The 20641-nt window shown below is 44.1% G+C and overlaps 1 protein-coding gene across 1 annotated transcript in view; it reads left to right on the top strand.

The window, feature by feature from the left end:
• The window catches only part of PPM1A (protein phosphatase, Mg2+/Mn2+ dependent 1A), a 67251-nt gene extending 46872 nt beyond the window's left edge, over positions 1–20379 (top strand). The window contains exons 3-6 of the mRNA XM_088473728.1: positions 1261–1378; positions 6635–6746; positions 17832–17889; positions 18614–20379. Of these exons, the coding sequence (XP_088329854.1) occupies positions 1261–1378; positions 6635–6746; positions 17832–17889; positions 18614–18643 (318 nt within the window). The 3' untranslated portion in view covers positions 18644–20379. The remainder of the gene's footprint in view (positions 1–1260; positions 1379–6634; positions 6747–17831; positions 17890–18613) is intronic.
• Positions 20380–20641: the final 262 nt, after the last annotated feature.

The following is a 20641-nucleotide window of genomic DNA, read 5'->3' on the forward strand; positions in this document are numbered from 1 at the left end:
CTGTGATCTTAACCGGCACAATGGGACAAACTGCAATATTTTTATTTTTATATTGCATTTCCTTTTACCAAATCTGCATTCTTCTTGATGCATGAAATAAAGTCCTCAGGATTAAATTCAACTGTAGCTTAAAAACTTGTGCCACAACTGCATGTTAAAGGTTCCCTAAATTAGGAAATAAATGAGTTTCCTATATCTGACGGACATTTTAGTAAGTTTGTGTTGTGATACAGTGTATAGATATTTCCACACGATGGCTATTGACCTCCCTATAGTTATTTTCACTGTTTCAGTGCTAAACGATTAAAATAAGACCTCCCAGTTGTGCTCCGAAAAACAAACCAACCAGGAAGCATTATTTAGTCAACCTGTGTCTCCAGCTGTTGTAGAACTGAGAGTCCCAACATGCTAGCGAGCTGTAATGTACAGCTGTTCTCTATTTCTCTATCATCGAGGGGATGTATTACCTGGGTTAAGTGCCCAGAGCTATTCATTCACTTTTGTGGTAAGCCAGCGACTAGCCCTTAATGCACCGTCCTGAGATTACGAGCAGAAATCCGCACTAACTAGTGCCTTAGGTCTAATCGCGGGCTTACTGCATGCAGTAAGTACACTTAACACACGAGGTGCTGCTTACCGCTACTAAAGCTGCACATCCACTAGGTGACGGTGGCACGACCGTACAATTAGAACATAGTAATCGTGCTGTCGTTGCTATTTCCCTGCAGTGCCTACACTGAGCGATTTGTCGTTCAGTATAGGCACCCTACTTCATCTATGAACATGCCCAATCTGTCGTTAACGAAAGATTAACCGGCATGTTCACCCGATGATTGATGTCGGAAACGATCAGCTGGAGCGCGCATCGCTGGTAGTTTCCGACAGAGTGCACGATTAATGAGCAATTAATATCACCTCGTGGATGTGCTCCTTAAGCCTCGCCATTAGTGGCAGTAAGGTGCCCGTCCTGGGTTAAGTGCCTGGTGCTATGCATTCCTAGCCCTGGGCACTTAACCCGGGAGCTACATCCCTGCGGTGCTGATTGAATACCCCCCCTCCCCAATATGAAGACCTCAATTTCAGGTTGCATGCAATGAATGCAGACATTCCAGTGCCATACTTGTACATGTGCTATTATTACATAAGAAATCAGTATATAGATTGGTATGGTGTAACGGTTTTAATAGCTGTTCTTTCAAATAGTTTTGTGACCCTCCGAACTCTTCAAATAACAAATATTTGATGTTTTTCCTCCTCCAGGGAAGCAGAGACAACATGAGCGTCATATTGATCTGTTTTCCAAGTGCTCCAACAGTATCGCCAGAGGCAGTGAAGAGGGAAGCGGAATTGGACAAGTACCTGGAAAGCAGAGTAGAAGGTGGATCATTTAACCAAAATAAGTACCCAAATGAATAGTGTTTTGATTTGTTCTTAAATATGCCTTTAAGTGCCATTTATGTGTGGAGCTCCCAGGTGTCTAGGTGAGCCTGGTCTACCGACATTGTTCTATCTACAGATCACTACATTCCTTCCAAAGGGGGGGAAAACCTAGCTTGGAAATACTTTAGCAAACTGAATAAATTGCATTTATTGCAGGGTGGTTCCAAAGATCTCTGCTTTATTTTGTGATTTAGAATTTAGGAAGTTTGAATTTTTGACATAGTATAAATTCCCGTAAATTCTTGTGTGAATCTTTACAAACCTTTTTCTATCTTTAGTGATTTTATATGATTGAAGTTTTTGTTTCTTACTAAAATAAGTAAAAATTGCAGTAATGTGTTTCCTAATAAGATAAAATGAAATCTGGGACATATAGAAGTAGGGGACATTCTGTGTGTGGGTATGTATAGATAATTTACAAATGCATGCACCTTATTGCTTAGGATAAAGCTCGGGTACACACTATACAACGATGGTGTGGCGCCATGTAACGATACATCGCGCACGCCGTACACACTGCACAATCTGGAATACGACGGCGCGATGTATCGTTACAAGCTGCATATAATGGCACCATGTCATTCATTGCATCATCTCATCTGCCATGCAGGACAGCAGATGAGTCAATGCGATGAACAACGGATCAGGTGTACGCTATATACTGCTTGTGCGGTATATCGTTCCGATCCACGTATGTAGGATATGTCATATAGCATGTACCCAGCTTTATTCTTTTTAAATATTCCACACTGCAAATTCTTTGCATGCTTCAAAAATGTGTCATTAGTCAGAAATGTTAGTAACAATTTTTATATATTTTGTGCCAAGATCTTGGTCTGTGAAGCCGCTCTCCGATGTTACTCTCTAGAGCATGGCACAAGCAGTTGTCACTCTAATTTTTAACTACACTATAAAGTAGAATTGAAGAGAAAACTTATTGCAGTAAAGATTTCTCAGGTTGGTGTCACAGGGCTGGGACTAAATGTGCTATTCCAGCTAAAAATTCCCACGTTCTCTTCAGGTCTACAGTGCTCTCATGTGATGGAGAGGAGCATTTTTCCTACAGTTTAGTGCACAGGTTCTCAAACTCGGTCCTCAGGACCCCAAACAGTGCATGTTTTTCAGGTCTCCTCACATAATCACTAGTGAAATAGTTAGCTGTACCTGTAGATCTTTTGAAATGTGTCAGTGAGTAATGAATACATCTGTGCACATACTGGGTGACCTGGAAAACGTGACCTGTGTGGGGTCCTGAGGACCGAGTTTGAGAACCACTGGTTTAGTGTATTTCTGCACTTATGAGTGTTACATTTTTTTTTAACTGGAACAGTACACGAGTGCCAACCTTCAGTGAGTGCCAAGCCTTATTTCCCTGTTAAACTTCAGTGTAAAACACAACAATGAGAGATTGTATTATGAGACCAAAGGAGTCCACGTCAGGAATATTTGTAATAAAGTAAAGAAATTAACTTTTTTTTTAAAAGTGTTTAATATTGTACAATTGCCAAAAATGAGAAAAATGCACTTATTAAAGTTTTAGCTTTTGGAGCTACCTAGTTATATCCAATAACTGAGATCTTGTTTAATACAAGTTTCACTTTTTTGGGTGGGGGGGTGTAATGGCTGCTTAAATTGGCATTGATTGCTTTAATCATTTATTGGAAATAGTTTTACTAAAATGTGTTTAAATATAATCTAGTTTAATAAAAAATGCCCCATTATATTTAGAATTTTCAGATGTCCTTTCCAAAATGGTATTTATTGCTGGAAGATTTGCATCCCAACACAAGTTATTAGGTGGTCTCGCTAGATTTCATATCACCAAGTTTATTTAATATGTGGGAAATTTATCAAAGGTTGGAGAGTAATAAAGTAGAGTGTGTTAAGGTGCGTATCCACTAGACGATATGCTCCATGAACGATATAGTCTAGTGTTTGCCCTGCAGTGCCGGGCTCAATATCGTCAACGACATTGAGAATCCACACTGAACGATATCATTAACGATATCGTTTAGTGCCAGCACCCTCCCTCATCCCTGTACTTGCAGAAGCTTGCCCTGCAAGTACGGGCGATGAAAGATATCGTCAACGACCAGCGGGCATACACACTGAACGATATTGCAAACGATGACCAATAAAGTTATCGTTCAAATCGTCCGCCTTTAATGTACCAACCAATCTGCTCCCAACTGCCATCTTACAGGCTGTGTTTGAAAAATGACCGTTAAGAGCTATTTGGCTGGTACTTTCTCTCCCTCTCTCCCTGCTTTGATAAATATCCCCCCCATTGTGTTAAACACTTGTATATTGGTGTCTTTCTTTACTCGTGCCCAGAGCTCCTGTTAAAGTGACAGCAATATTCAATTTTGAATAACAGACGCCCATTATTTCTGCTCGCACCCTCCTGTGGTGGTAGGCAAAGTGCCGCCCAAATTCAGGCTTTTGGAAGCCCAAGCTACTGTTTTGGGCAGCATGTCCAGTAGTTTGCAGGGGTTTAGTCGCGTTATGCGTCTAATGCCAGTGCATTTTGGCGCCCACGGCACTCACTCATAGCACAAATAATTGACTATCACCCTTTACATTTGTCCCTTTATTGAAATGCCACCTATTTCGTGGTAATAATTCAAGACAGTTCACGAGCAAGCAAAAGGATTCCTGCTGAAGTAATGGGCTGCCTTCTCGGGTCCCACCTGTGGTGCTTTCAAAAGTTTAGTTTGTTGTATGACCAGCGTTATTCACTAAAAGACAGTCCACACTACAGACGCTGCATAACTGCTTGCACTGGTTTGTATTACACATATTTGCATAATAGCCCTCTAAATTAAAAAGAAACACTAATGTAATTTTCTATCACTGAACTGACATAAGTTATTTTTACTATTCTTTTCACTCTTCCTATATTTAAACTGTTGCTTTATATAATCTTCTATAAAAACAATGACACTCTATGTCCAGATCACAGTTGGCTTACTCCTATATTTGTAGTACAGCTGTTCTGTCCTGGCTTCCACATGACTACCGTGCTTGGCCCAAGCGTTGCTTGCAGAACAGCATTGTCTGCCCAGCAAACCGTACACCACAAATACGTGTGAGAAATGGGGACTTTCCATTGACTATAAAGAAGCCTTTATAACCTGTATCTGTTTTGTCTTGTGACCTTTTATTACGACCTATTATTCTGAAGATGACATGATTTCTGTTTTGCTTGGCTCCAGTATCCCTGATCATTCTTCACTTAAATCTGTCATATTAATTATCTTGATGTTGACTTGCTGGGAACATTATTTAAACCACGGTGCAACCCGTAGCAGAATTAAGTTGAATTAGTGATTCTTATACATTTGTGGAGCCATTACATTTAGTTTCTGTTGCATGGTTTGTGTGTTTATGTTCTTACACCACATCATCTCAAGTGTCTTGTCTATATTCCAGATACAATTATTGCTGGGCACTTTATTTTGGCAAATTTCCACAAATGTGTATTTCTTTATTGTAACTGAAAATGCACGAGGAGTTTGATCATATCCTCAGCATAGAAATGTCATTTTTGTATACCACATAATAATTTTGTATGGAGGACATAAACATTGTGTAACACATGTGGATTTTTGATAACTTGGGGGGCGATTCAATTGTTTTATTGTGCCCTTCAATTGTTTTTGGGCGCCCATGCATGTCTCTTCCACAGAGACAGATAACAGCTAAATCCGTCTACAGTCCTGGTTAGGGTGCCAAAACAGCAGTTCGGCGCCCAATACCAGGACTTATCGCAAATTTCTGCTCGCACCCTCAGGAGGCGGCAAGCAGAAATGCCCGGTGGCTCCCGAGCATGAACGGAGCAACAATTGAATTGCTCCATTGAGCACTCAGTAGTTAAAGCCACCAGTGCAAACGATTGATTCCTCCCCCAAACTTCTGTCTTGCACAATACGAAGAAACTGGTATTTCATGGTATATAAACAAGTTTCCTGAAATTATTACTAGTACGTTCTGTCCATTCTGCCCTGATAGTGCAGTTTTCACTTGAAACGTTAACCCAAGATGTTTTACAGAGAAGGGAAGTACGTTTGTATATATTGGTTTTCACTAGAAGAACCTACATCAATATAAAGCCGAGACAGTCATTTTGTGTCCTGAATATATAACTGAGAATTCATTTAATCATTTCACTAGGAATTGGTGAGGATTTAAGCACTTTGTGGTTCATGCGTCAACATTGTCACAGGTTCCTAGTGAATTTCTAAGTTGAATATTGGTTCGGTCAAATGTTTTTGTGCCGCATGAAAGGCGAGCGATGCTCTCTAAAATACTCCAGGTTTCACTTGGTCTCTCAGACCAGCTTTGCAGGGAATGAAGGGCTTAATAATAGCATGAAAGTTAATAAGTAATCTCTGCAGCGCAAAATATTTTCTGTTTGGTGGATGATTTTGTAGAAAGTGATCGGCTTGTTCCCTCTTTCTATATGTATACATGGCTAATTGTTCGAAGATGTATAATAATCTTGTCAATGTGGGCTACCTTTTTTGGGGGGTGACCAGTCTAATTTGAACTTGTAATCTGTATTATGCAGAATGTATCTATAGCCTACTATACTTACTAATGTGTTTGTTTAGTGGAGACTGTTAAATTTAATCCACTGCAAGGATGTAAATTGTCTCGTTGAGATTGACTCCTTATTTTTGTATAGCTTAATTTCAGCAATAGAACCTTGTAGATTCAATTTAGATGTTAAACTTATACAATAAAATAATTTGGCAAACCAGTTCTGAGATCTTTGATTTATTCAGAAAAAAAAAAAAAAATGTTAACGTCTAAAATGTAGACATCCTCTTTTTTTTCTTTTTTTGTGTGTTAATTTGATTTAAACATTGAAGGGGCATTTGGAGGTGTGGGTGTTTTTATTTTTTTTTTATTTTTTATGATTTTAAATGCTAAAATAATCAGTTATGTTTTCTAAGTTAAGGTGGGTCTCTGCAAAACCATTACATTTCAGCCAAACACCTAACTCAGGTAAATTGTTACACTCTGCACGCTTCCAACAGATCCAGCTTTGATATAACATCTAGAGTGTTCTGTCTCCTTTCCTACACTCCTTTTTTAATATAGGGTTCTGCTTTTAAAATGAATGGTGAAGCTGTACTGTACACTGGTTGACTTGAATAGCACTTACAAAATAAGTACTTCTAATTCCTAGAGATCATAAAGAAGCAGGGTGAAGAAGGTGTACCAGACTTAGTCCACGTGATGCGTACATTAGCCACTGAGACCATCCCCAACCTCCCACCTGGGGGTGAATTGGCAAGCAAGTGAGTTAACCTGAGCTTTTTGTGACTTGTTGAATGTCATGGGACTATATATGCCACACTTTAAAAAGAAGTTTAAATGCCAGGATTTTTAGAATACAGAATTATTTTATTTAAGGTGTGAGCTTCAAATGTAATAGAATGATGCTTCCTGATTTCACTAGTGCACAGTATTAGTTACTCATAAACTCTATTTACATTGTATATCTGCCAAACCGATGTTTCTGTCCCTGTTCACTTGAGAGATTCATGCTTGCTGTATATGTAAGTGTGATGACAGAAACCGGGAGCTATGCTTGCAGGTGGTGGTAAACTTTTTTCTTTTAAATTGTGGCATATGTTTATGTAGCATGATCAGTTTTGTATGTCGTACAAAGTGACCGGTCTTTGTTGCTGTTTTTGTTTTTTAAAGCTTGTTTGTAAATAGCTTGTTTGTCTTTTCCTTTGCTGACTTGATATATCATCCCCTTAACATTAGCCTACCACTATCCACCCCCCCCCCCCCCCAAAATATATTGCTTGCGCCATTATGAATACATGTATTTCCCTCTGTGCCATACACTGATGCCTCCTGTCCATGCGCACAGCACTGAATTGCATCATGTCATTCGTGTCTGTCATAATATTATGGTTCTGTTTAAACACAATTGGTTCAGTATGTCTGTCTCGTTCCCTTCCCACATGTAACCGAAGGAGTAAACTGTGGCTCTGGCTTTCTATACAAAATATCAGGCAGGAATATTTGTACTTATGAACCATAAGGTACACAGGGTAGGAATACAATTCTGTTGTATACCTGTGACACTTTTAAATGTCTTTGTTACAATCTATGGAACATAACGAACATTCAGGTACGCTGCACTGCTTCCATTTCTTAGATGGCTAGATTAAGTTGCAGAGACCTTTTAGTACTGTTGTTACTTCTATCAAGTCTGATTTTTAACACCCAGCATCTAGGGGTTAAAATGGAGCCAGGTACACACTAGACGACACTTTAAACGAATTTGCCAATAACGACCATTCAATACAACACAGTCTTTAAGTCGTCTACTGTGTACACATTATGTAACAGACTATGCACGCATCAGTGACCTCGTCCGTCAGACCTAAATGTGGATCCGACGGGCGATATAGTCAGCGGGGTCCATGTTGCCAAATGCAGCATGGCCCCCCAACGTCGTTGCCGGCATCGGCAGTGTGTATGCACTTGCCGATGCTGGCACCCCGCCGGGTCCTGCCGCTAGCGAGGTCGGTACACACTACACATATAGTCTAGTGTGTACCCGGCATAACAGACAATGTCCACTGTTATCTTATTTCTAGTGTCTGACAAATGTTTTCGTCTGTCCCAGGACTTATGTGCAATGTGCACCATTACAACAGTCTATAAACTTACTGCTGCTGCCCCCACTCTGATAGACTAATAATAAAACCAATGGATGTAGATTTCTTCTAAAGTTTAAAATCCAGATATCTGACTATAATTTTGTATATTTCGCCACAGTACAAGTGCCCATATGTGTATGTAATCCTGTCTAGCTATAAAAAGTGTTCTCCCGTTTTTAATTTACATTGTAAAAGTAAATGAAGTTCACTGAAGACGTTAAACATCACTTTTGAATAAAGACCCGTGGACGGAGTGTGTGCTTCTACCCCCACTCTTTTTCTCTCTGAATCTGTACCCGTGCAAGCGACTTTTTAGATGTAAACCCCCCACCCCCTGGTTAACTGGTGACCAATTTCTATAAAGCAAAGACAGTATGTAATAGGGTTAAGGCCCCCATACATCAGGGATTGATTGCAGCATTCGTGCAATTTGCAATCGATTGTGTATAAAAATCTTTCCCTTTTTCAATTGATTGTGGCAATTCTGCAATCTGCAATCGATTGAAAAAGGGAAAGATTTTTATACACAATCAATCTCTGATGTATGGGGGCCTTAAGACTAGAGGACCTAAATGCCATGGCTCCATACAATCCAAAGTCCTATTGCCTTAGATTTTTGTATTTCTGTGACATTACTGTAATATCGGCATATTGCTCATACCCTGTATGTACTCTAAAGGAAAATTTTAAACATTCAATATCCTCTGCCTAATTACTGTACTTTGGTTTTTATTAGCTGCTGAATTTAACCCGCTGTGTGGGTTTTCATTATAGCATATTGTGGGTGAAGATCAAGAAATCCTAGCATAAATCCTGTCCTACTGCCTCTGCTTAATGGTGCGTACACATGTAGCGATTGAAATGATCGATTTGAACGATAACGTTATCATTATCGTTCAAATCTGTCATTTAAATGGTCCCTACCAACTCTCCATCAACCAGAGATGCGCGGCCACGTATGGTCCATAGCGTTAACGTCCATCGGCCGTGCATGCCGGTCATCTTGCTCGATATCGAGCAGGTTTCTATAGGGAACGATCGTGGGTCGCTATAGTCTGTGAGTAGGTGGTGTGCTGGATGATCGATATCCTTCATCCAGCACACCAGGGAGGGTACATGACGATCAGCCAGTGACATCGTATCGCTGGCTGATCGCTACTTGTCTACGCACCATAAGAAATTACAATATTTTCATTTGTCGATCTTGCCATGTGCACTGTTCACCTATACAACTCTAAAAACTTTGTTTTTGCACTCAGATGCTCTAACAAAGGGTTATTTAACTGTTACCATCATTCATCCAATCCCCCCTCTTAAAGCTGGCCACAATCCTGTCACTAGTGTTCACGTCCAATTCTGTCTCTCAGTGCCCATAATATGAGATGAAGCCAATCTGCCCCTCAGACTTAAGCTGGCCACACATGGTGATTTTTTACCCTATTTGGACGATTTCGACAAATCGTGTAAAATATGGCCAAATCCTCAGTAAATCGTGAGTCCCCACTCACGATGCGATGCGCGTCCCCGCTGGTCGCACATCGCATCGTCAGATCTGCCGTGAAGTAGGGCAGATCTTACAATCTAGGACACAATGCACTGTGAAAGTCTGGATGCAGGAGAGATCATATGAAGATTGGACACCAAAACGTGTGCAGAGCTGCCGGGGAGAGTTTCAAGGGAAATCGTACACATCGGCTGATGGTGTGCAGATCGCCATGTGTGTGGCTGAGCATTAAGTTGGGTACACACTATACGATGTATTGTACAATATATCGTTCCGACTTGTTTGAAAGATATTTCTACTTCAGGGTCCATAGGGTATCCACAGGATACCTTGGGGGGTATAGGTGTGACGTCAGTCGCAGGGCACCAAAGAGTTAAGCTTTCAGCCTCCCAGGATGCACTAGGTCCCCCTCCTATACCCCGCCCCCGGGCCAAGGCACCTCAGTTTAGTTTGGTGCCCGGCCGGAGTCGGGTGCACCTGTTGGAGTGGGGGCTAGAAGAGCCCCTGAAGCTTATTCTTCATGCAGCTGTGGCTGCACATCTGGATGAACAGCATGGACAGTCAGTCCTGACGTCCATGCTGTCTTCCCTACACCCCGCCGGTACCAGAACGCCGGTACTGATCCGGGGATGCTGGTGGGCGTCTGGGGTCACAGCTAGCGGTGACCCCAGATGCTCCGGACCATGGCCGGATTCAAGGGGGACAGAGGTAAGCAGCGGGGTCCCGCGGTGGGTCCCCGCTGATCACATGGTCCTAAGTCCCCAGGCAGGGGGCTCCCTGGGGACTGGCTGCAGCGTGGAGCCAGGCGACCAACCTGCGCTTCCACTACCCCCTGGGACAGCGGACCGCAGCAGAGCGGTAGCGCTGCGGCGTCCCAGGGGTTAAATGCATGCCAGGGGAGCGCGCCTTCCCTGTCTCACAGCCGGCGCCTCCCCCGCTGCACACAGCCCTCTCTGCATGCTGCCGACTGGTCCTGTGGCAGCGCTCCTCCCCCAGGCCAGCCTCCTCTCTGCTCCTCGGCGGCCATCTTCTCCAGAACGCATGGTGAACGCTGCTGGAAGCGCTGGACGGAAGCATCGTGGTCTGGGTCCCCCCGCATACCTCTCCTCCGCTGTGGTCAGGTCTGTGTATGCAGCGCTGTGTCCTACCAGGCCCTGTGTCTGTGTAGTTGAGTGATCAGCGCTGTTAGTGCAGGAATTGTTATTTTTCTGCATTGTATGTGACTGTGCTAGCGCTGCTGCCTGTAATCTTTTCTTCTCTAAACTGTCAGCTTTATTACTGTCCCTGTTCTTTCTGCTAAAGCCCTTGCGGTGCGGTGCTGCAGGGTGGTCTCTCGCCTATTTAATACTTAATTGGTGAGAGAGGTCACATACGTGGTGCCATCATGTCTGAAAGTGATTTTCCCCTCCGGCTACAGTGTACCACGTGCAAGTACCGTTAGCGGAGGGGGAGGGTAGCGCGGAGGGCCTTTGCCGGCAGTGTTTGTCCATGGCGCGGCCTATTACGGTTACAGCACCGGTACAGGAGCCGCCCTGGGCTTGTTTCGCTCAGGCGTTAACAGCTTTAGTGGGCCAGTTAGCTCCGCAGCCCGCGTTTACTCCGATGGGTTTGTCCCAGCAGTCTGTGGTGTCGTCACCCATGCAGGGGTTCCCACGACAATTGGTGGTACCCCACAGTCTCCCTATTTCCCCGCTCCCGGGTTCTCAGGAGCCAGCGTGGGTTAACTCCCTGACAAGTTCTGTACAGCACTTGTCGGATGTGTTGCAAGGGGAGTCTGTGATGCGGTCTCATAAAAGGCCGGTGGCGTCTCTGTCCGCTCCTTATGAGGATGACGAAGGGACGTCTGATGATGGGGAGATTCTAGATCCTTACGATCAGGAACCTCTCCATACTAAGGACGCTGATGCTAAGTCCAAAGTATATATTCCTGGACTTATTCGGGCGGTCCGCACAGCCTTGGTGATTGAGGACGAAGTTCCCCCAGCGGCTAAATCTAAGTATGCCTTTTTCAAAGATGTGAAGGGCGATGCCACAGTCTTTCCTCTTTCGGGTCAGTTGGTGGACCATTTAGAGGAGGCGTGGAAACAACCTGGCAAAAGATACCAGCCGCAGAGACGCCTGGCGGTGGCTTATCCGTTCGCGGATAATTATTTTGCTAAGTGGGAATCCCCTCCACAGGTGGATTCTCACGTGACCCGTCTTGTCCGTAGTGCCACATTGCCGATGCCATCCATGTCCTCCCTTAAGGATGCTACGGACCGCAAGGTAGAAATCTGCCTGAAGTCCGCTTATTCCCTTGCAGGGGGGGCAGCACGGCCGGCTATGGCCATTTGCTGGGTTGCCAGAGCGATGGAGCGCTGGGCGGATTCATTAGAGGCTTCTTTTGAATCCGACTGTCCGGCCGATCAGGCGGAGTTGATTGGCAATCTCCGTGATTCGGCCACCTACATCAACGAGGCGGCTCTAGACATTAGTACTCTGGTGTCTAGAATTTCTTCAGCAGCGGTAGCTGCTCGTCGCACCTTGTGGCTGCGATCCTGGAAGGCGGACGCAGATTCCAAGAAAGGTCTGGAAGCGTTGCCGTTTACCGGAGAAGTTCTCTTCGGTCCGGATCTGGATAAGATTGTGGCCACGCTGGCGGCAGCCAAATCTGCCTGTCTCCCGTCGGCCGCTGCTCCTTCTGGTTCGGGACCATCGTCCTTTCGGTCATCTAGGGCCCAGGGCAGGCCCAAACCACAGTCGTTTCCTCGACAGGCTGGCCCTAAGAAATCGGTCAAGCCCCGGAAGCAGGCATGGAGTACCAGACGTCCGGCCCCCAAGCCAGATGACAAGCCTGCGGCCTGACGGTCCGGGCCTCCCTTTGGGGGATCCCAGGGTGGGAGGCCGCCTGCTACAGTTCGCCCAGTGTTGGTCGACCACTACGACAGACACTTGGGTTCTGGAGGTGGTTTCCCACGGATACGCCCTCTCCTTCCGGCACAGACCCCCGGCTCGCTTCTTCACCACGGGTCTCCCATCAGACCGGAACAAGGCTACGGAGCTGCGGAAGGTATTGCACACTATGCTCCAGGCTGGAGTTATAGTGGCGGTTCCATTCTCCCAGAGGGGCCAGGGTTTCTATTCAAATCTATTTTTGGTACAGAAACCCAATGGGTCATATCGTCCGATACTCAACCTCAAAGCACTCAACAAGTCTTTGCGGGTCCCGAAGTTTCGGATGGAGACCCTACGGTCCATCATTCTGGCGCTGGAACCTGGGGACTACTTGGTGTCATTGGACATACAGGACGCTTACCTGCATGTCCCTATTCTTTGGCACCATCAACAGTTCCTCAGGTTTGCAATCAGCAGCGACCACTTCCAGTTTCGGGCGTTACCTTTTGGCCTGGCAACAGCACCACGTGTTTTCACCAAGGTGATGGCGGTCATGGCGGCTTCTCTGCGGCTGCAGGGAGTCCGCATGTTGCCGTATTTGGACGACCTGTTATTGGTGGCAGGATCTCCAGAGCTCCTGTTACGCCACTTGGACCTGACCATTGCACTGCTGCAACGGCACGGCTGGCTAATCAACTGGCAGAAGTCCACTCTAATCCCGTCTCGGAGGATTCTGCATCTTGGAGCCTTATTGGACTCGGGACAGCAAAGGATCTTCGTGACGGAGGACAAGATCTCTGCTTTACAGTCAAGGGTGCGCAGTTGTCTGCACAGCCGCCGGGTGTCCTTACACTCGGCGATGAGGTTACTGGGCTCCATGGTGTCGGTGTTCGACATGGTGGAATACGCCCAGTTTCACTCCAGACCTCTGCAGCACCTGATCCTGTCCAAGTGGAACGGGCTGACTCAGTCTCTGAAGTCCCAGACGATTGTGCTCACCCAGGAGGTTCGCCTGTCCCTTACGTGGTGGTTACAGACGACCCACCTCAACAAGGGACGTCCGTTCTGGGTTCCAAATTGGGTCCTGTTGACAACGGACGCCAGTCTTCGGGGCTGGGGAGCAGTTTCGGGTCCACACTTGTTCCAGGGCAGGTGGACGCCGACAGAAGCGGAGCTTCCAATAAATATCTTGGAACTCCGTGCGGTCTTCAATGCTCTCCAGCAGGCACAGCGGTTTCTCCAGGGTCGCCCGGTGCAGGTCCAGTCGGACAACGCTACCACCGTGGCCTACATAAACAGGCAAGGAGGAACTCGCAGTCGGGCGGCTCTCGTAGAGGTCTCTCGGATCCTGGTTTGGGCGGAGCGCAATCTTCCGGCCATATCAGCGGTCTTCATCCCGGGAGTGCTCAATTGGGAGGCGGACTTTCTAAGTCGCCAGGACGTTCATCCGGGGGAATGGTCCCTGCACCCGGACGTTTTTCAACTACTGGTGGACAGGTGGGGTCTTCCAGAAATCGACCTCATGGCGTCCCGGCACAACAACAAGTTGCCGGTGTACGGGTCTCGCACAAGAGACAAAGGGGCGTCTCTGGTGGATGCTCTGTCCGTCCGGTGGACGTTCCGGTTCGCATACCTGTTCCCTCCGGTCTCCCTTCTTCCACGGGTAATCCGGAAATTCAAACAGGAAGGAGGGACGCTCCTGTTGATAGCTCCCGCGTGGCCCAGACGGCATTGGTTCTCAGACCTTCAGGGTCTGTCCGGGGACATTCCTCTGCGGTTGCCGCTACGACCGGACCTTCTGTCTCAGGGTCCTTGCCTTCACCCGGACCTGACTCGGCTGTCTTTGACGGCGTGGCTGTTGAGACGGCCATGCTGAGGTCGCGGGGGTTTTCCAGCTCTGTGGTGCGTACCATGTTGCGAGCTCGGAAACCGTCTTCCGCGAGGATATACCATCGCGTGTGGCATACGTTCTTCCAGTGGTGTCGACCGAGAGGTTATGCACCGCAGGAGTTTCGTCTGTCTCGGATTCTCGCCTTCCTGCAAGCGGGACTAGATCATGGGCTTCGCCTTGCTTCTTTGAAGGTACAGGTTTCGGCCCTATCTGTCTGGTTTCACCGTAGGATTGCTACAATCCCGGATGTGCGCACCTTTATGCAGGGTGTTCTCCGCATTCAGCCGCCCTTTGTTCCACCTGTGGCGCCTTGGGATTTGGCTGTGGTCCTGAGGGCTCTCCAAGGACCGCCGTTTGAACCACTGGGCTCAGTGGATCTTAAATGGCTAACAGCTAAGACTGTTTTCCTTCTGGCCATTGCTTCGGCCAGACGTGTTTCTGAGTTAGGGGCTCTTTCTTGTAGACCCCCTTTCTTGGTTTTTTATGGGAACAGGGCAGTGCTCCGCACTCGGCCCGAGTTTCTTCCCAAAGTTGTTTCCCAGTTTCATATTAACGAGGAAATAGTTGTTCCGGCCTTTAACTCACCGGGTCTTTCCGTGGGTGAGGCCTCTTTGGATGTTGTGCGGGCCTTAAGGACTTATGTTGACCGCACTTCTTCGTTTAGGAAGTCGGACGCTTTGTTTGTCCTCTTTGGCTTCCGTAAAAAGGGTTGGCCTGCTTCAAAGCAAACTTTGGCAGCCTGGATCCGTATGGCTATTTCTGAAGCTTATCTTCATGAAGGCCTACCGGTCCCTCCTTCTCTGAAGGCTCATTCCACTAGGTCTGTGGGTCCTTCGTGGGCAGCTCGACGTGGTGCCTCGGCAGTTCAGATCTGCAAGGCTGCTACGTGGTCTTCTGTCCATACCTTCGTGAGGTATTACAGGTTTGACACCTTCGCCTCTCAGGATGCTTCCTTCGGGCGGCGGATTCTCCTTTCTGCACAGGAGCGTCCCCACCCTTAAAGGATACTGCTTTGGGACATCCCCAAGGTATCCTGTGGATACCCTATGGACCCTGAAGTAGAAAATATGAGATATGGTAAGAACTTACCCTTGTTATCTCTATTTCTACGAAGTCCATAGGGTTCCACAGGACTCCCGCCCTGTCGCACCTGTGCTGCAGATGGGCTTTGCTCTGGTCACCGGTTTTCCGTCTCCCTCTGGTGAGAATGTGATTCTTGTATGTGTCCAGATCTTTGTTCTCTCTCTTCCTTCTCCTCCTCCGGCCTATGGCTTGGTAACTAACTGAGGTGCCTTGGCCCGGGGGCGGGGTATAGGAGGGGGACCTAGTGCATCCTGGGAGGCTGAAAGCTTAACTCTTTGGTGCCCTGCGACTGACGTCACACCTATACCCCCCAAGGTATCCTGTGGAACCCTATGGACTTCGTAGAAATAGAGATAACAAGGGTAAGTTCTTACCATATCTCATATTATCATACACACCGTATAGTGTGTGCGCCCGATCTATCGTTGCTGGCAGTCATTCATCCCATCTGCTGTACTGCACGACAGATGGGATGGGAATACATTGCGCCATTGTACAACAGATCATGCAGTAGGCACAGCACCTGATGTGCCGTTATATAGCTTGCCACATCGCTGTGTTGCACTGTTATATGGTGTGTACCCAGCTTCAGTGTCTGCATTTAGCGTGATTGGGGCATACAAGTGTGATTGGCTGTTAATTGTTCTGTAATCCTCTACCACCATGCCCATTGGTTACTTGATAATCTTAATCGTGCATTTTAGTATTTTATTGGCTGCATGTTGTGAGATCTGCCCATTTGCTGTCTGTCTGCAATACAACAGCATGTCTGGCTTGCACAATGCATCATTTGTAAAATGGTTCTAACGGACACTTCTATGTAGCAATCATTAATTGACCCTTTGCTAGAATTGTTCTAGAACATGGTCAAAAGGTGTTATAATGAAATGGTGATTAAGTATGTTAGTGTCCATTATAACCTGCCCTTTCACACACACTCCTTTGTTTCTGCCCTGTTAGCCACTGGTAGGTAGTATCAGTGGTGTTCTACTGATAAAGCCCCCTTTAAGTTTTGTACCCACAGGTACATGTTACCATTCTAGTAGACATACATTATTGGTTTCATGTTGATACATTCCTAGCATAAAGTATCTAATTTTGAATTTAGTCTAAATTAGTGTTCTCTAATACAAACATGTAATAGACTTTCCTAGTAGGTAGCCCTGTCTCTTGTGGTTCCAAACTGGCAGCCACTGAAGTTCCACTCATGTTGTCATGATCATTATTTCTTAATTAAATATATAATTACTGAAGGATGTCAATAAGCATTTTTAGGGGGTAATTAGTTAATTGAAAGCTTTAAAGGCAAGTGATGCAAGTTAGGGTACCAACAAATGACCATATCACACACATCTCAGGACTCTATATAAGCTGTGTGCACGGTATTAATGCACTGTCACCCCCTGCCCTGTGCATCAGAAAGTAGCTATTTACTGAATACCAGATCTGCAGCCAGGTGTGAATTGCGCCCTACAAAGTCTAGCTCTATGAACTTCAAATTAGGGTTGAGATGATTCTGTGTTAGAAAGTTCTCAGGTGTTTAGGCGATATAACTATTTTCTTGCAGTTTAGCTTTTCCCTATATTTAGATGAGACTTCTGGTATTGGTATAAGTTTGTAACATGTACAGGCCTACGTGACCACCAATTCCTATTGACCATGCTGAATAAAGGGGCAAGCTCTGGTTCTGCCAGTGTATGGGCATTTTTAGTGTTTGATCAGCAATACATTTTGGGAACTGAAGTTGCTGGAGACTGTTTTTATGGAGCAGACTGAGGTTTTGAATTGCTCGGTCTTCAAAGCTTACTAAAATGTTTGTCCTATATACCTGCATTACTCCATTCTAGCACCCTGCACCTGTCACATCCCGTGCAATTCCTCTGTCCTGCCTGGGGTGTCGCTCTCTGCTCGGGTGCTTCTGGCATACTCAGCTGATGCAACAAACTGCTGAAACACAATAGTTGTGTATGCTAGAAGCACCAGAACAAAGCGCAACACCCCAGGCAGGATAGAGGAACTGCATGGTTTTTAACATGTGCATGGTGCTAGAATGAAAACTACATGTATTTTGAAAACAAGGAAATGTAATTGATGACTAAAAACTTCAGAGCGGGTAAGAAATTAGAATTTCCTCAATTCTCCCACAAAAAAATACTATTTCAACCTGCAGTTCCTGGGCTGAGCATAACATTTATTCTGCTGTTTTTAAAATAAAATAAAAATGCTAGGGGGATCAGACCCACATTGACCATAAATTGTGTATAACTTAGATTATATTTAAAGAAATGCAAACATGAAATTTCTATTTTCAAAATGTTCTGTCATGATTAATTCTTACAATTTGATTTAGGCGGAGTGTGATTGAAGCCGTGTACAACAGACTGAACCCATATAGAAATGACGACACTGTAAGTATGTCTAATATGTCAGCTTTCAGCTAACAGTCCACTATGTTTGACAGGGAACTAATTTGTTTAAATCCACAGCATCATGCTGTAAAGAGTGATAAAAGTAGGTTTATACCTTAACTGGGCAGACTCTTATTTAAAAATGTACACTAAATCAGAGGTTCCCAAAATCTTGCCATTACAGCCCAGGTTTTAAGGATATCCATGCTTGAGCATAGGTGACTTAATTAGTACCTCAGTCAAAATGATCTGTAATGGTAGAGTTTGGGAACCTCTGCATTAACCTATTTTCCAGTGTTTCCCAGTAAAATGTCTGCTCTGTAAAAGTTTTATGGTCTGGTTATTCCACAATCGTCCCTCCAGCTGATGTGGAACGAGAAATCCAGCATGTCCTACCACAGTTTTGCTATTCGGTCATGTTAAAGCTGTGGCAGGGCATTCTAGGACGTGTAGTTCCACAGCAGCTGGAGGGCCGCATGTTGAATACCCCTGGTATACAGTTTCAGGAACTTAGTTAGAATTGGATACCTGAAACATTTGTGATTTGTGGCAGCATCACTAAAATCAGAGGGCATATTACGTACCTGGCAACTCTGAATCTTATTTGCATTGACCTTGCTTGTTTGGGGTTTTATAGGCAATTATGACTTTTATTTTAATACATTTTAAGAACTTAAACTAATATTTCTATTTAATTATTTCCCCCTTCTCCTCTCCCTTTAAGGATTCTGCGTCAACTGATGACATGTGGTAAATGTATCCGTTTAGCAATGGAGTTTTCATCCATCTTCAGTGAACATACAGCCCAACCTCGGTGATCCTTCTTAGCGTCCATCCTCAGCCTTTTTCATTTAAAAGAAGGGAAAATGATGTGGGTGAGCTTGGTGAAAAATAAAATCCCAGCAGTACAAATGGTTCCCCGAGTATCGTACTGTTTTCCTAATACTCTTTACACACTTTTTTTTTTTTTGTAAAATTTCATTTCTGTTTAAAGTACTTACAAAACAATACATGTTGTAAATCAGACTCCAGCAAATTCTGTTGTATGATTATTATTTTTTTTTCCTTTTTTGTAAAGTGCTATTGTCCTTGTACAAAATTGTCATATTTAATTATGGACTGGAAATTTCTCTAAAGGTTACAGGAAGTCTAGCTTGTTATGTGATGCAACCAATAATCTAACCCTATTCGTTCATGTGGTGGTTTTAGATTGGACAAAGAGCAGCAACATAACCAGCTTATGGGTCCCTATGAAATTGTAAGGATTGTATCTTTAGTGTACAGTATTTTTCAGGATAATTCTGTCAGCTATGATTTTTTTGAATTGACCGTTCTTGATTAAAGAATATTCCTCCTTTTGATATGACTATGTGACTGACAGCGCAGTCTTTTATGAACAAATATGTACTGATGATTTAGGCGCTCGGATCCATTCACAAGTAAATCATTTGTGTGCGTGTGTGTTTTTTTTTTTTTTTTTTAAATAAATAACTACACTGGCTGGGTCTGTTGCTGCTACAGAGAGTTCTGAATTCCATTTTATCAATAAAGCTTGATTTGACAAACACAATTATTTTTATTAAGGAGTACTTTCTCGTCTACATTTAAAAAAAAAAAGGCGTTTATACCCTTTGGTAAGTTAATGCATACTAAAAGCTTAAGTTTAAAGTACACCTATATGTGCAGGAAGCATGCCCCCTCTACTTTTTTTTTTTTTTTTTAAAACACTTTACAACTTTTTATATATTAAAGGACATTTCAAGCACGTGTCTCTGAGCTTGGACCTTCTATAAGACCTGTTATGATCCTTGGGGGGAATCACTTCACCAATTCACTTAAAAGAGCAAGCTAGTGATTAAATAGTATTTGTGATTTCAAATATTCAGCATGTTAATGATTACAGGTTATTTAAAACCCAATTTGACTGTGTGACCGTATCCTCCTTCACTAAGCCAACTGTTTCCATTCAATCTTCATTGGTAAACCTAAGTTTGTTTTTTGTTTTTTTTTTAATCATGTGCAATGTACTTTATCAATGTGTTTCATTTTATCCCCCTCTGTTTGGTCGGTTTTTAATTTTTTCTTTTACAATAAAGCAAAACTAAAACACTTTGAGGATTTTTTGGAAGGCCAATACAACCAGTGAATTTTAATATTTGCAAATCTATTTTGGAATTTTATTAACTGATGCATTTAAGGTACTTTTAAAGTCACCGTTGGTAATATTGGAATTGCTTCTTGCTAATATTTAAAATGTCTATTGGTTATAGCTAAAATGAACATAAGCCGGTTACCTTAGATACAGGTTTTTGTAGCAAACATTTTTTTTTTGGTTTGGTCAAACCTATGTTCTTAATTCATAATGGAGGTGCTTAAATTCTTGTTTAGTTTCCTTTTTAAGCATGAATGAAGAACACAAAGGCACATGTATTGTATCACGTTTTTGGTTCACACAAGTTTTTATTTAACAAATAAAGGCTGAAAAATGTTTCCTTGTTGTACTGTGAAAAATATAATTGTTTCGTTTTGTTTTTTATGCGTGTGCTCCTGATTACAGGGATGAGGTTTCCCAGAGTGATTTAATGTTCACAATCGCTAGTAAATTAGACCCAGTGCTCCTCTCCCACCCTTCATTCCTGCACCCACAAGAGGTGTAGATTAGGATACATTGAATTCCTGGTAATGTATGCACTTTTGTTTTTATCAATGTTCTCAATCAAAAGCAGGAACATTTACTTAGCAATAAAAGACA

This window comes from Taudactylus pleione, unplaced genomic scaffold (genome assembly GCF_031769625.1).
Source record: "Taudactylus pleione unplaced genomic scaffold, aTauple2 ptg000139l, whole genome shotgun sequence".
NCBI lineage: Eukaryota > Metazoa > Chordata > Amphibia > Anura > Myobatrachidae > Taudactylus > Taudactylus pleione.